General features: G+C 36.5%; 2 protein-coding genes across 3 annotated transcripts; one reads left to right on the top strand and one right to left on the bottom strand.

The window, feature by feature from the left end:
• Window positions 1-806: 806 nt before the first annotated feature.
• On the top strand, window positions 807-14,832 carry LOC138000705 (START domain-containing protein 10-like). The gene is made up of 6 exons (XM_068847317.1): window positions 807-1,168; window positions 5,135-5,282; window positions 9,294-9,397; window positions 9,664-9,778; window positions 10,573-10,625; window positions 11,536-14,832. The coding sequence occupies exons 1-6, from the start codon at window positions 1,013-1,015 to the stop codon at window positions 11,773-11,775; spliced, it is 816 nt and encodes a 271-aa protein (XP_068703418.1). The 5' UTR covers window positions 807-1,012; the 3' UTR covers window positions 11,776-14,832.
• Window positions 10,991-17,309, bottom strand: LOC138000704 (uncharacterized). Of its 2 annotated transcripts, none has more exons than XM_068847315.1 (2): window positions 15,641-17,309; window positions 10,991-11,303 (listed from the first exon to the last, which is right to left on the bottom strand). In XM_068847315.1, exon 1 carries the CDS (start codon window positions 17,181-17,183, stop codon window positions 16,326-16,328), a length of 858 nt encoding a protein of 285 aa, XP_068703416.1. In that variant the 5' UTR covers window positions 17,184-17,309; the 3' UTR covers window positions 10,991-11,303; window positions 15,641-16,325. The 2 variants fall into 2 exon arrangements, with proteins under 2 accessions (XP_068703416.1, XP_068703415.1); XM_068847314.1 differs by lacking the exon at window positions 10,991-11,303 and adding an exon at window positions 12,648-15,425.
• Between the last annotated feature and the right edge of the window lie 32 nt (window positions 17,310-17,341).

Below are 17,341 nucleotides of genomic sequence, written 5' to 3'. Positions count from 1 at the left end.
TATCTTTAGTTTGAGTGCCACAACGTTTTTAATGTTGTACACAGTTTCACGTTGAACTAAAATATTTATTTCATAGGAAGCTATTTTCTTGTTTATTTAGTGGAATAATAAATACACACAAACGACAAATTACCAGTATCAGTCCTTTGATTTTATTTTTATTTTTAGAGGTACATACATGTGTTTGTAAATCGATCAAGTATGAATCAATGAAAACAAACAATCTCAAAAGTAAATAGGGACGCCTGGCGATAGCTTTCGGCATAGTGCACACTGATATAAGTTTAAAACAATATAAATTATTCAAAACCATTTCCAAAATAGGAAAGTAGCGATGTCGCAATTCTAAACCAGTTACTATAGGTCGCCCACTCAGACTTCCTGCGGATGTTTCAATGAGTCCTCGACTCTCACGAAAAAATGGTATATGGCCATGAATGAGCAACTTCGAAAGTTTGTTCTCTGATCTGAAAGAATTACGGAAAAAAGACTTTCTCTGTATTGATGCCACAAATGAACCCCTTGTGTTCATGTTACTATAGCAACGAGTGGACTCCCAAAAATGAGAAAAATCAAATAAAGAATTAAAAAGAGACTGCTAGTCTTCACATGAAATTGTTTTCATTCTCGCTGAATTCCGTAAAGATTACAAAACAACGCAGTTTCGGAAATGAAAACCGCAGCTTGTGACTTCCCACGTGCTTTGATCTCTGCTCGCCCTCGGATCACGAAGTTTTCTCTCATTGGTCAACGAGGTGAACTACGCTACGTCCACCGCTACGTCATCTAATCACACATTCAGTGAAGAGGGTGACCTTTTTAAAACTGTACAACAGAATAGAGCAACGACTTCTCGCGACCATCCTTGCTTGAAATTTATAATTATCGTTCGTCAGTCATTTCCGATGTCAAGTGAAACTATTTGAAACACAACACAAAACACATTCGAAGCACTGTTGAGCAAGGCGCACTTGTTCGGAGTAAGGGATTTTCTTGTGTCCAAGGGTGTTCGATGCAAGTTGGTGAAGTCCGGCCTGCGAAGGCAGAAGATTTTGAGCATTTTCGCCGACTGGCAGAGAGTGTCGATGGGTGGAATTTACATTATGATAAACAGGGAACCAAAGTGTTCTGCAAAGTCATAGACGGTTCAACGATTAGGCTCATAAAGGTAAGCATAATTCGTTCGAACAAAGTCCAGTCTAACCGTGATCACCAAGAGATCACCAAGAGCGTAAATTTTGACTCCACAGCACCTTATTACTGTTTAGTTTAAAAGGACTTGCAAATATTGGAAGAACTCTTCCATCAAAAGTCTTTAGAGTAAATTTATCGCTCAAGTCCATCTTGGAACTTTAACTTATTGCGGTCCCAACATGAAAAGAAAATTTTAATATTTACCGTACTATTGGTGGTTGTATAGTGAGCTTAGTTTGTACCACTTTCGGGAAATGGTCTTTTGTAACTTAGCATTGTTATTGTTATAAGATTATCGATGGCCCTTTTATGGCACTTAAACATGTTCACTCACTTCAAGACATTTTGTGTTCAATGAACACAACATCCTCATCAAAGGCAACCCGGTTGTTTTGGGGATTTGTTTGCTTAAGCTAATGTGGTCAGTATTCCTTGCAAAGATGAGCTTGCCCTTAATTTGTGAATGAGAATATCGTTTGGAAATCCAAAATCGGCTTTATAATAAAGCAGAATTCGAAATCTAGAAACGGAACTGCATGGTAGAATAATTTATTTTTTTAAAAATTAAATTTCGTCGGAATTTCGTGCTGGTGCCTCTTGCTGTACTAAGGAATATTATACCAAATATCGCGATCAACTGAGGGCGAGTTGGCAAAGTCTTATATTATATAGCAAAAAGCTTCAATGAGCGACAAAAGTGTTGAGACACTTGGCAGTAAATTCGATTTTCTGCGTCTTGGATACATTTCCCCCCCTTTCCCCCAAAACAATGTTGATTTTTCTATTTCTTCGACTGCACAGACCACAGCGCCTACTCAACACTGAATTGGGGGGCGGGGGGTATCAGAGAATTAACACTAGATGCAAATAAAATAGAACAAATGCTTAAGTATCGAAAAGCGTCTTTTCCTAAGAGTGTCTCAACTACTTTTGTCGCTCATTGTCTGGAGGCTATTTAATTAAGCAAATTGTGGTGATTTCCTTTATATATCCAAACTCTAGCAAGTTTATTTTTACAAAAGCGACTAAATGTGTGGTTAAGAGTGATTCCTGACTAAAGAAAAACTGATAAGTGTTTTTTTTCTTACCGAAATTCCAATACAAAGACGAAACCTGGTGTATCCCGTTAATAAATGGATCCATATTTAGCCCTCAAGGTGGTGTTTATTGCCGCTTTTTCACTCTTGAAACGTCAAAGAGTGTCTACCTCACTTTCATTCAACGCAGTTCTCACTATGCCATCATGGCTACAAGTGTTTCTCTATTCAGTTGTCATATTTTGATGAAAAAACAGAAATTGTATCGTTCTTTGGCAAAAATCTCTGTCTGCAACCTCAATACAATACTTTACCATTACAAAATTAATGACCTCATAATGACGTCACAGCAATATGTTCATATCATTTTGATAACGGCATTGTACTGATCACATCAAATTTTATATCAACCAATGGTTTTGGTGCTTCTTACACTTTTACTGGGCGAATTTCCAACGGTTTCCCATTGGTAAACCATTTATATCGAAAAGTTAATGAATTTATTCTAATCTTAAATGCTTTACCATTGATAAAACATTGAGAAGTCATGACATGAAGTTCAAAAGCGTGATCATGAAACAAGTGATCTTATGTAATTTTGTCCGCTGAACAGATTGCTGTTAACGGAATGCTTCTAACACGCAAGTGTGATGTAAAAATGATGTTATTACACACTGTCAATTGTCGCTAAACCAATAAAAACGTGCCTTCTGAGCCCAAAAGTTACCTTTATAACATACATGTAGTGTCTCATTTTAATTCCTATTGTACAAAGTTTTTGCTTCCTTTTTCAGTTCAGCTTTTAATAACGATTATTTAATGCAGATAACTGTAGTTTTTTCACCGGTAACCACGAGTAACCACGGGTAACCAAATGATGGTAAAAAGGATACTATTAAGATTGATTTAGTCAGTTCATGGTTACCCGTGGTTGACTGTGGTTACCTGTTGATTTTCCTGTACAGCGGTCGTTTGAATCACTCAAAGTTAGCCTGCTTTAGGATTACCACCGGTAGTTTGTATTTCAACAATTACCTTATTATTTCATTCCTTTTTCGGAGAGAAATAAGGTGGAGAGGACCGACACCCTAAATTGGCGATGTCGCGCACAAATGTCACGCAAAATTTTACTTCTAAAAAAGGTGATAATTTCCGTAAATTTTTGTACTGATGAGTAAGCTTGCCGTAATTTTTCCATGAGAAGAACCCAAATCCCGGAATAAAGCGATGGCAGGAATTTCAATTAAGTACTACACCGGTTACTGTAAAAGAAACAAGTTTACTGTTTCAGACAATGAGCGACAAAAATGTAGAGACACTTGGCAGTAAAATTCGATTTTCTGCGTCTTGGATACATTTCCCCTCCCTTTCCCCCAAAACAATGTTGATTTTTCTATTTCTTCGACTGCACAGACCATAGCGCCTACTCAACATTGAATTGGGGGGCCGGGGGTTTCAGAGAATTAACACTAGATGCAAATAAAATAGAACAAATGCTTAAGTATCGAAAAGCGTCTTTTCCTAAGAGTGTCTCAACTACTTTTGTCGCTCATTGTTGGTATTTATTGCTGTTTCAGTCAATGCAATCAATAAACATGGAAAAGCTGACTAAAGATATTTTGTTGTTTTCACTGATTTCTTATGTATGCAAAACACAAAACAACTGGGTTAACAGATATTGGAGCATTAAATTGTACTTTGTAGATAAAGCCCTGAATGGAATTGAACACTTTTTTGGATTGAAATTTCTATCCAATCTGAAGTATTCCGAACTCGAATCAAACTCTGGACGTTGCATCAGGGGACTTTAGGTTTCAGCAGTTTGCTCTTTACTCAAATGGTAAACTAAATCAGCATTATGTAACTGCTATTAGGGTTAATTTTCAAGAGCTCTCACCCTCCACCAATGAGTACCTAGTTTCAGAACCCTGTCCTTGTTGCACTTTGGATTGTATTCTACATGTATATGTTGAGTCTATGACTTTGAGAGGTTTTTGATTGGTTTTATTACCCTGTGAGCAGAGTCTCTTTTGATCTTCCTAGATAAGTTGGTTCTTTCCTCTTCCGACTTATCTAGGAAAATTGAAAGAGACTCTGATCTGCTCACAGGGTATGGTTTTATCTGCATGGGTGCCAATTTTTGTGTAGCAATTACATCCTTTGGAAACTCTGGATTTGAACCCATAACCCTCAGTAGTCTTGTCTGATACTCTGACTACTGAGCTACTGGAGACTCTATGCAGTGTTTCAGATAAGAGGGGCCTGGTCTCTGGTCAAAAACCCTACAAGGTCAGCTACATGACTCCACAAGTTATCCAGAAAATTTAAGTGTTTGGTGGGAGCAGTGGGAATTTGCCCCACTCGAATTCCTTTTTGGTAACTTCATTTACAAATCTAGAAGAGTAGAAAGGGATTCTATCTGCACGGAACTCGTTATAGTAATTTCTGTGGTTGATTTATGGGCTGGCAGATTGTGCAGTTCCAATCGTACATAATGGCCAAAGACAATAACATAATAATAATAATAATAATTATTGTCACAGTGTGTTGACTCACAGTGTTCTGAAGTCTGTCAAACACCTTTTAAATTAGACTTTGAAACCAAAGGGTAGACTGAAGTACATGGGAAACAAAATTTAGTTACTTACTAACCCTAAATTTAGTTAATTTAGTTAGTTATTGATGTACATGTAATGTATTTTTTGGATGCTCAGAAGAACAAACAAGATTTTGTCAGCAGCAGCAGCAGTGGCATTCTCATCCCCAGGGTCATCATAATAGTTGCTGTTATGTGATAAATGATAATTAATATTGATTACATGTAGTTTTGTGTCACATAATTTATTCTTGTCTCTTACGGTATGTAACCATGATGATATTTAATTTTCTTTTAATTGTTACAGGTTGTGGCAAAATTTAGTGATGTTTCCTGCTCATTAATGTATGATGTCCTTCATGATGGGGATTACAGGAGATGCTGGGATGAGAATATGGTGGAATGTTATGAGATCTGTCAGCTTGACAGATACAACGATATAGGTTACTATTCAAGTAAGTGGTTACTAACTGGGGTAAATTGTACAATGTACCTTTGCTGAGTACGAACACTTGCAGAATGTACCATTAATAAGGTACAGTAACTATGAAAAAGTAAACAATATGATTAAATCCTGTTGTGGAATAAAAAGGCTGGAGCAAATTGTCTTGTTCAGGGTTAGGCCTCAATAAAAATATTATAGTACAGCTCAAAGGTAAGTTGACAGTCACTCGCGAGTTGCACGATTTGTGTCAGTTCATGTGCATGGTTAATGTACCTGAGAAGTTTTCATGCAACAAACGAGTGAAGATTTTCATGTTTACTCAATTGTGCCGTGCGTGGTGTTGGCTTAATACAGCAATAAATGAATAATTGCGTATACCCGTGCGAGTTTTTAGAGCATGTTATATTTCCTCTTTCGATTCTCTTGACATCCAAAACGAGCAAGCAGAATTGAGACCATAATTGACCATTCATCTTTTGATGATTTTGATGATAAAGTTTCAATTCAGCTTTTGTCACAATGGGAAAGATGCGGTAGTTAATGCGGAATTCCAGTTTGTTGATATTACAACGCCAACTTTCGAACGAGGCCCCTTTTTACTCTGATAAATTATATGTCCATGGTCATTTTGCTAGTTTGTGACTGGGTTTTTGCCTGGGGAACCCATCGGAAACTCGTGTATTTTTGTCAGAACAAGTGAATAAGATCGCGGCGTTATTATTTTTTCTACATGCCGAAGGATAATGAAGATAATTTTTTTTTTGCGGGCCAAGAACATTGAAAGCTTGCTTAGAGTCGACATGAATATTGCGTACAAAGGCTCTGTTAGCGGAATTGTTCATTTCTTCGAGACCTAAATCACTTTCTCGAGTTCTTCTCGAGTTTATGCATATTCCAAAGTCCATCTTTCTCGACTCTCGATTCTCGAGCCTCGATTCTCGCGTCTCGAAACTCGAACGTCTCGACCTTCGTGACGCGAGAATCAAGTTTCGAGGATCGAGTCAAGACTGTCAACTTACCTTTGAGCGGTACTGTATTATTATTTAGTTATTTGTCAAGTAACTATTATCTCTTAACAACATTTGTGAACATTTTAGTGGAGAGTCTTTCTGTAATAGACAACATGACAACACATATAATTGCAAGGCTGCTGTCTAATGGTTGCCCGGTCACCTAGCCCGAACGAGTGCCTAACTTATCACAAGATGATTCATCCTTACTTTCTTCCTTGAGATTAAACGATCAAAAAAGCGACATGGTTGGAGAGAATGGCAACTAAGCAAATTCCACAAATAAACGAACTCTTTAACTTGTAAATATGGAAATAATATTGCAGCGCTGAGTGCTTTTCATTTCATACGTTTCCTCCCAGTAGCGCACGGAGAATAGGGTCCCAATGTGATTCCCAAATATGGAAAATCGTCTTGATCATAAATTATGCTTCCCTAACCCCAAATACCTGGAACTTTATGCACTTGAGACATGCAAGCGAAAAAATAGCCAGCAAACAAAGGACTTTTACTATCCCAGCATGAAATGTTGAAAGACGTAGAAGCTGAGTTAAATTGAAATAGCTTAAATAGCTTGATCCCAAATGAAACTAAAATAGCTGTGAGTGATGCCCATGTGTGTATCAGAGAAAGTTGGCACAATTAAAAATCGTGAAACATGACAACTTTGCTATGATTTCAGTGTGTACTTAGATTTTCTTTGTCAAATACAAGTCATATACAGTATTCCTAGAAATGCTTTAATTGTCAAATACAATTCAGCACAAATACTTAACTAGAATTAGTTTTACATATTGAGAAGCAAAGGAATGTATTTCATTCTAGCTAGGGCAAGAGTACTGTGGAAGGCAATAAACATTGTTCAATCACAGCTAGACTGATCATTCTAAATAAAGTGGTTTTAAGAGTAGGCAAAAATTTCACGGATACTTAAATAATGCATCGTCAAAACACAAAAGAAATGTGCACAGGATTGAGTGGTTAAGGAAGGGATGGACGCGCAGCATTCTGGGCTCCTGAAAAAATGACTCGGGCTACTAACTTTTAATGTTGGAAGCCTGAAGGGCTCCCAGAAAATTTTCTTTGACAGCAGCCTTGAATTGTCTTTCTTGTTTATGAGGTAAATTAATCTCAGCCACTATTTGCACTAAGGATGTCAATAAATATTTTATGTGCTTAATCTCTGGGGATATTGTCTCCGAGCTATTCTGTATCTGTCTTTTCTTGTTCAGGCTTGAAAGACTGAGAAGGAAAGAACATGTATCTATACAGCATCCAGTTACTGTATCTGACCCCCTCAGTCTTGCGGGTTGCCAACTTATGTAGCTTTGTAAATTTGATCACAATTTAGCTTGGTTGGTTGGAAGAACATAATAATCCCTGTTAGTAGGCTTTTACGTACATAGCATACATTGTACAGGCCTTCTGATATTACGCGATGGTGCGATTTCGCACAATCGACCTCAAATCGCATCCGATCGCACAATTCACGAGAAATCGCATAATTCACAAAAGGACGCACAAAATTCATAAAATGAAACATAAATCAAGACGTTTCTTAGAAATTCCTGCATAAATACGCCATTTTTAAGATGATTTATCTTGGAAAAAGGCTAAAAAACCTTTGTCACCTTCGATTTCGTAAACATTCGAAGTTCAAGGCATTACGTTTCATGTCGGGGACCTGGTACGAGTCTCCTTCTATTGGAACACAAACACGCCCTTATATACACACCACTGAAATGACACAGTTGCCTTCTCTTATGGAAGAGATTTGTGAAAAATAAGCGAAGTTGTAAGTTTTTCGGCAAAATGTAGTTTCTTTCGTTGAAAACTGATAAAAACTTACACATGGATAAGTTTGTTGTGAAAACGCTCGCTTTTTCTTCGACGAAGAAGGAACTTCCCACATTCCTCCCGATCTGACAGCTCACAATCGAGCAAGAAAGTACCTCACAGGTACGCTCCAGGTGGACGATGGACTGATGTTTTTCTCACCGTGCAATATTAGGGCCTTTTATACGAGAGAAAATAAGCCGCGGCTTACTCTGGCCACGGTGTACAAAATACGCAAAAGGAACTATTTATACGAATATATATTCCCAGGTCAATATTAGCCGCGGCTTGAAAAAGACGTGAACATAGATTTTGTACCATTTATACGGGGTGAACATTCGAGTCTTCTGTAAGCCGTGGCCAGAGAAAGCCGCGGCTTATTTTCTGTCGTATAAATGGGGGTATGGCCCTATTGTGATTGACCATCTTCGGAAGTTCGTGGTTGACGAGCACCTTGATCATTCATTTGGCATGTTAGCTGTGTCCTTTCAACTTTTCAACTTTTATTTATCCCAACTACTGTCGATCGAGATACATAATTACTGTTCCTTTGTGTTCAAAATGTCTTTAGAACAGCAAAAAAGTGTTTTTCTTAACCTGAGACCGTATAAAACAAGCTTAAAATTGCTGAGAAAAAAATCGCATAATTTACATTATTTATCGCATAATTGGCCTTTCTAATCGCACAATCTGCCCTGAAAAAATCGCATAATTTGCATTTTTTAATCGCACCCTATCAGAAGGCCTGATTGTATCTTAAGTTTACAATGAATTCAGTCTCGGATGGTATGTACATGTATTTTGGGACAGTAAATGTACATCCTGAGATGAATAGGAAACCATGTGCTGGTATTTGGGAGCTGTTTGAAAGAACATTAGAACCATGTCGAAATTGGGATTTATGCTCCTGATGAGTCAAAACTACCACTCCTACCATTTCTGACTTCAGCGCTTCACTTTTTGAAACAATGTTAGTATTATACAGAGAAGTGGTCCTTGCACTTAGCTTGACAATTTATAGGCAATTATTGTCTCTTCTAGACACCTGAGAAATTTGTGGATAAAGATAAAGGGAATTGCTTAATTTTAATTTGTCCAGCTAAGTGCCGTATGACTTCTCAATTTCAACTTGGTTTTGATGTTTATTAACTAAAGGGACTGATTTTTTTTTTCAGTTAAGTGTCCTACCCCAATGAAGAACAGGGATTTTGTGACCCAGAGGTCATGGAATTGCACGGATGATGACTTCATTATCTTTAATCACACTGTGTATCACAAGGTATAGCTAGGCTTCTAAAATATGCAAACATTTGATATGAAGTGTTAGATTTTTGTTTTTGGTACTGGAATAGGCTAGTTTCGAATTGTGCAGCAACAAAAGAACAGTGTCGAGGTTCAGGGGAATAACTAGCATAATTATTGTATTGTTCAAAACAAAGGAAAATGCAAATTATTCCCCTGAACCTCTACTCTGTTCTTTTGTTGCTGCACAATTCTAAACTAGCCTATTGAGTAGCTAATGCTTTTTGTCCCTTCTTTTGTAAGGATATTCCAGTTAAGAAAGGTTTTATCCGTGGTCAGTCAATTTTAAGTGGATATTTTGTTCAAAGAAAAGGAGAAGGATGTTCTGTGACATACGTATCCCAAATGGATTTGAAAGGTAAGTCATGAGAAAAATTGAAATAATTTTATTAATGCATTTAAATTCCCTTGTTTTACAAATGTAGACCTGAACTTTTTATTTTAAAAAAATCACTTTTAAAGTTAGAGCTTACCTTGATGGATGTTTGGTTATGCACATGTAAGTGATGAACGTCAATTTATTTCTACATACTAATACTACAGCCTTCTCAAAATATTTTTGGGGAGCAGGTCATAAGGAAAGTGCACCAAAGCGAGTGCCCAAAGGACGCAAGCTTCTTGGGGGGGTCTGGGGGCATGCTTCCCTAGGGAATTTTTTCAATTTAGACATTTACAATTGAGAAGGCTGATACTAATACTTCATCTGGTTAGTTAGTGTGTCAGAGACAAGGAATTTCAATAAGTAAATTTAAAATACTCATCTAAGGATGCCTTATTGTAAATTGATGACGATGCATGATGATTAATACTTGGCGGCTTCCATGATTGAAAATTTTCTAATAGGACTGTCAAGTGCCTGTCAATTTTCATTTCTTATTAGTTTAATAAAAATTCAATTTAACTCTTTTTTTGTCAACTGCACTCAGGTTAAAAGAATATAAGTAATTGAGCTTTCAATTTTAATTTGAAAGTTGGTGAATAGCATGCTACATTTATTTTATTTTATTTCTTGTTTTACTGAATCTTTATAATTTAGAAATAAAATAGCAAGAATAAAATAAAAAGGTTGAATGTATGAATTGGCTTTTGTAAGGTTTTATTTCTTTTCTTTACACTGTAGTTACTATTTTCATCATGTCCCTTTACGTGTAGGTCACTTACCAAAGTGGTTGGTTAATCGGGCTTCAACAAAGATTGCTCCCAAGGTAATCATGCATTTGTAATAATTATGACTCTCTTATAGCATAATAAATTGATGGAGGCTTAGAAGCTTGAGGTGTATTGCATGTGGCAACCCCACAAACCATGAAGAAAGTCATATATACATTTATTTGTCAACCAACTAACAGTTGCATAAAAAACAAACAGTTACAAAAATAAGAGAAATGTCTAAAACCACTGGTTCGTCAACCTCCTAAAATTGCATATTACAACTTAAGTTAAATTATTTATTATTCAGTTGCCTGAGAAGTGAAATCTTGAAATGTTTTTCAGAAAAATGGAAAACCACCAACTGTACAACACACCAAGCGTTTTGCTATGCCATGATATGTTCCCCAAAGACCATCCTAAAAATGGTCAGAGTTTGATGCCATTGCATCCCCCTCTTCTTCCCACTTTGTTAAATGTTCCCGTTAAAGGGGAACTGTCATGCTTAATTTGCTGTTTTTAGGTCAAAACTGGGTAATAATGTAAATTCAATTTATTTAGTACTTTAGCTCACACATAATTATGTTACATTCCTATTAAAACACAACCCACTGACAAGATATGAAATATATTTATGGCACAAAAAGCTATTCGTCCCTAACTGGCCAGTTTTTCGATCAATCCATTTCCAAGCCAAGTTTCGATCAATCCATTTCCATCCTCTCCATCCTTGGCTGCAAACAACAAAGAATAGCTTCTGATGAGTGCACGTCAATTGGCAACAAAACTACAGCATTATTTTTTGGTTTTTATTGATGCAAGGACGTCTTTTAGTGTTTTGAAGTTTGCTGGCATAATGGAACACTGTCTCTTTAAGCAAAGTCAAAAACTATGTCCCCGTTAATAAGTGTTACTACATGTACATTCATTGGCTTGCCTTACAACGGTCTGTACATATCTTACTAGGTTGTAATCAAAGTTCACAAGGCTGCTCTTGGTTATCAAGCATGGAAGGCTGAACATGCTCCTAGCTACAAGCCATGGATCTGGCCTGAACAAAGTATTATACCAATACTTCGTCCTGAAGATGTGGTGTCTGTTCGGGGCGACTCTCCAAATGGATCCGACCAAGAACAAGAGGTCATTGGGGAAGACCCAGCTAATTATTCCAGTGAGGAAAATGTTGATGAAAATATAATGCTTTGACATAAGACTCAAATTTTAGTATGAATAAAAACAACATATGTAATATCCCACTGCAGCTTTTATAATGCAGGGTTATTTTTTCTTGATTCCTTTGGAGTAACAGATTTGCAGCAGTTTGTAATGATTAGCCAGGAAAAACATTAAAATGTTATTATAATAGAAAAATTTGTAGCTAACCTAATTAAATTAACTACTGTTACAGTAATACTTCAACTTAACATCATGGAACATATTTTCATTCAGCACACTTTATTTATTGTAAATCTTGCTATTGTCGGAGACTATATTTTAGTAGGCGTTTGTAATTATTATAATGATATGTTAAATATGAGATGTTAACACGACTCTCCCAAAACTTGACAAAGACATCTTGCCATCTATAAAGAAGGATTAGCCTAAATGTACATGTAGTTGAAGAAATGGTCCCATTCGAGCATTTGAAATTTGAAAGTGTCTTAATGTCTGGCAGCCATTCAAGGTTTTCATATCTGTAAAACGTTGGGCATGTTTAAGGCTGACACATTTCAAACAACACCAATAAACAGTTCCAAGGATCTGAACACCCAAACAGTTAGCACTGCATGTACAGGTAGATGATGTTGATAATAATGGCAAAACCTGTTTAGCACTTTTTGCTACCTTTTTGTTATTGAATTATTGGAGTTGCAGAGAACCAAGTATATTTAAGAATGTGACCAGCTGCCAGTCATATAGACACAGCATTTTAAATTATTGCTGCATATATTTGTGGAAAAGATGTTGTATGTACTGTAGTCTGTACTATATCAGCTTCTGGATAAAAATTGAGTGGTTTCACCTTGAAAAGGATTTAAGAAAAATATTTTGTCTTGCAATAATGCTTTAATGACCTATACAGGCACAAAAATAATTTAATTTATTCATAATTACAACAGTTGTTAATGAACAGTATAGTTATGAGTGTTCTAATTGCTTTGGATTTGTCAACCATTCTTGTAATTAGTAGGCTGTGAAACTTAAGGATTCGGTCTTCTTGTTTCTGATAAATGGTAGAAACTATATTACAGCAAATGAGATATGACTACATACAATTAAAATTTAATACTCTTTTGTAATATCTTATGAGGAAAAGTTTGAAAATTTAAAGTGGTACTATGATGAAATTTTTATCCCTTAAATTTTTAGGTTTATCACATAGAATTCCAGGAAAGATTAATAACACTGTTTACCATTTGGAAATATCTGCATTGGTTTTGGAGATAGTTAATTAAAGTAATTATGCAAATGAGAGGACTGATGATGTCATTCACTCAACCCATGCAATAATTTTATAACATCAAGTATATAAAAAGAGCTATCTCAGTCAGTTTGCAGCAGAAACCATTAAAACGTGGTGGCTATAAAGAAATTGGTTCCCATGACAACCCACTCTTTTCCAGTTCCCCCCAACTTGATTTTAAGCTAGAAAAACATTTATCAAGGCCACAAACTCGACCTAACATATTTACATGCTTGCAGGATCATGCATATGGGGCACAATTGGCCGATATCAAAATAGAATGCCAAAGGTGGCCAGCAAGCCTTTAAAACCAGGGAGGTCTGGAGCCTAGAGTGTTGCCATGGTAACAAAACTGGTATGCACACATTGTGGAGCACATCTACTAGAATCGAATCAATCATTTCTGATAGAAAGTGGCTGAGATATCTCTTTTCTTCATATTTGAGCCAAATCCTGTTGAGTTTATGATGTTATCACTTGCCTAATTTGCATTTTTTAAAAACTTAAATATCTCTGGAACAAAACTTTGGAGTTATTTGAAAAATAGTAAACAACATTCTTCTTCTCGCACAGACTACAAGCTGATGTTGTAAAATGGCTTTGATAGGAAAGATGCAAATTCCATTATAGTAGCACTTTAACAATTTGTTGTTTGAAAGAAATTTACTCTTTTAAGTAGTACCATTGTTTGACTTAACAGAAGTCTTGAATTTTTTGTTTGACTTCCTTGTAACAGACTGCTGGTTGATATGCACTGTTTGCAATCTCCCTTTTGTCTTATGATCTGTAGAGTGTATTCTCTCATTAAAGTCATGCTTGTGTGACAAGAAGGAAAAAAGGATAGCTTATTAAAAAGATTTTGCGTCATCCTTTTAATAATGATTAATTGTAATTATTTTGAGTAGCATAATTATTGGGAATTATTAAAGGCTAGAACCAAGTCTGGTTTCCTTTTTTTGCAGGATATCTTCTACATACATGTAGCACCTTAATACATGTATATAGAAACCAACAATAATATTGGTTTTTGTTTGGTTTTTAGCAGTGATAAATGCGTGCAGAACTAGAGCAACCGGATTGAGGCCATGTTTATTGTGCTATTTATGTAGAGGAAAGACTGCTATTTTGAAATCTTAGCAATATCTCAGTAAAGCACTAGCAAAATAATTATTAGCATTGCAGAAAAGAAATCGATGCATGTTTTTGTATGGCTTCATCAAATGAATTATTTTATTTGAATTTGGGATCTATGTGGAGATAGGAGACCTGTTGTACAGAAAACAACACCATTGGGAATTAAGCAAAACTAATGCAGCAATGCAGCAAAAGTGTCAATTCATGCATTGTTATACTTTCGAAGCTTGATTATTTAAATGAACCTTGAATAATGATGTTACTACAATATCATTACTGGTAATGAATAATTCAATAATGAATAATTGTATAATTGAGCCCAACTCTAAAGTGCTTGCCTAAGAATCTCTATATTCATCAAAATCATAACACATACAAAAGTAATTCTCCAGACTCGATCTGAGGCAACGCATTTAATAATTAATTTAATTAACTTCAACGGTGTTGGCAATTATAAGCTGTGGACTTGAATTTTGTAATACTCTTTTCTGTGACTGGATGCAAAAACAGTCTTGCACATAGTTTTTGTAGCTTGTAATTTGTTGAAGAACTTTGAATCAGGTTTAATGATTTAAAAAGCTTAAAGGGAAAAAAATATTGTTTGCACCTTTGCCTACTTCATTTACAAAATGCATAAAATAAAATTAATAAAGAATAAGAAACACTTCCTTGCAAGAGAAAAGTACTGCAACTGCAACTGATCGACAAAATAATGGATCTACTTGATGGGGACAATTCTAAAGCTGTAAGCTTACAAATGACACCTGTGAAAGGTGTTACAGGTTACAGTTTGATTAAGAACCCTGTAAAATGGTGCTTAACTTCCTTGCAACAAATTCTTGCTGGCCATACATGTATGTAAAGATGTATCCATTGAGGTGGATCATAGCAAACATATTAAAATCCATTTTTAGCTACAGGCAGCAACTTTTACATGTAGGTACAGACAGTGGCACCAGTGGCTCAGTTGGTTTAGCAGTGGGCTGCCATCCGGTAACTGAGGAGAAAGTGCTGCCTTTGTAATTACACCTGCAAATGGTTAGACTTTTAAGTCTTCTTGGATAAGGCCTATAAACCGTAGTCGTCATATCACAGATATCTTCTATGTTCATAAGTGCCTTGACACTGGAACGTTAAAGAACCCACACAGAAGAGTAGGGGATGAAGTCCCCAGTGTTGTGGCTCTCCTGTTCTCTCCAGCAGAAGTGGCCAGCTTGGCAGTGATGTCTCTAAAAATGCTCAGGGTGTATGAGGCCACCTAAGCAGAAACAGCCATAAGTAAAAAAAGGACATTGCCGAGTGCTGGAACATGTATTTGTTTAGTACAAGAACATTGCAAAAATCGGGACTGATGGAATTGAATGGAACTGCAATGAAAGCAACTAAGCCATCCATGCAGCCTTAAAGTTGTGCCCTTTTATTGCTCAAAGTTTGGTCATGTGTTGACAATGTGAAAAATTTGTTACATCTAACCTCTGTGATACACAACCAGTGCTCTAGCATTTGAAATGTCAAGCCATGAACTGTAACCTCTGAGCAGGAATTCTTTTCTTTAGACAGGTCCCTGTCTCAAGAAAAGAACATCAACATGGTTTTGATACAAGTTGAGCTCCTAACAAGATGTTATAACATGCTAACGTTTTTTAGCACACAGGATCACATAATGATGCATCTCTGGTAATTAATGTACCAACCAGATAGGTACTAGATGATGATTGTCAAAAAAAACAATTCGATCTTTTGTTCCAGTGGTTGGCTAATTTGAATACAAAAATTTGCTTTTAAGGTTGGACGTTTTTATTTTACACTTAGTTTTCCTTTTTTCTGTGATTTGAGTCAGAAAACGTTCTCAACAGGTCCCTAAAGTTGTGTGGTATACTTAGTTCGACTACACAATTGAGTTGATTCTCATTGTATCATTCAATAAGAAATCCACAGTGTTACGTCAAAAACACGACCCTAAGCTTAAATTCACTACAGTGTTACATTGCTGTTACCTTTATTTATACTACCCCCGAAAACAAAACAAAAAAAGAACTGAAAAAAAAAAACAAAAAACAAATGAGCAATAATAAAGACTTCCAGCATAGGTAGATCCTTAGTATGTTCTGTTCTGTTGGTTACTGGATCCTGACAAGAAGTGACAAGGTTTGGTGGTCTACCAGATGTATGGTATCAGTTTGGCAGTGTTTTGACGGTACATTTGGTATCGAGCTAGGTGACCCCATTTCTTTAAGCCTCGCTTCTCTACTATTGGAATACCACTAACACGGATCAGTAAATAAGCCACAAACAATGGAGAAATCGCACTCCAATACTGGTAACCGGACATCACTGAAGAGGCTGGAAGGAACAAGCTCGACCACATTAGGATCTCACCAAGGTAGTTGGGGTGTTGACTTAAACTCCAGAGACCTGTTGAGATCCACTTTTCCTTATTAGCTGGGTCAGCAAGGAATTGCGACTTCTGGCGATCAGCAGTTGCTTCAAGCAGAAATCCAATTAGCCAAAGAGACCACCCAAAATAATCCTTCCAGGTCAACCTCTCATCTTTGGCCGTGGTGTTCAAAACAAGAGTCGGCCATAAAGTGATCCACACCCAAACGCCTTGGAGAGTCCAGTAAATCAGAAAAATTATAGGATTTCCCCGAACTTTGTCAAAACGAGCGTCCTTTCCGTCGTTTAAAATTCGGTGAAAGAGGTACATCCCCAAACGAAGTCCCCACAAAGTAACACAACCAGACTGAATAAGTTGACGCACATGAAATCTCCCGGTCTTACGAATGGAATGCCAGGTCAGGAGAATGAAAGTGGACGATCCGGCTAAATCCAAGAATGTCTCCGTTTGAAGAAAGGAGGCTACCAGCCATAACGCCCATTGAATGCTAAAGTCTATTACTGCAGCAATAAAGAGGGGATTCGAAAAGAGGTTTTTCATCTTGAGTACATCTATCCTAGTAATTATTACGTAACGTACATGTGTTGATCGTTGAAAACACTTCATAGAACAGTCCATGTAAGAGCCATATGGAGTCCAAACTAAAGAAAAAGGATTTACGACTTAGAAATGAAGCATGTTTACATACCAGTAGACTCAAAGAGTAAATCTCAATGAGAAATATTAATGAGAAATAAATAAAGAGGGAGGAAACTTTTGATCAGCGTTATATAATA

The sequence above is a fragment of the Montipora foliosa genome, chromosome 4, assembly GCF_036669935.1.
Source record: "Montipora foliosa isolate CH-2021 chromosome 4, ASM3666993v2, whole genome shotgun sequence".
Lineage (NCBI taxonomy): Eukaryota > Metazoa > Cnidaria > Anthozoa > Scleractinia > Acroporidae > Montipora > Montipora foliosa.
Note: the sequence above shows the minus strand (reverse complement) of the source record. Positions and strands in the feature narration are given on the sequence as shown.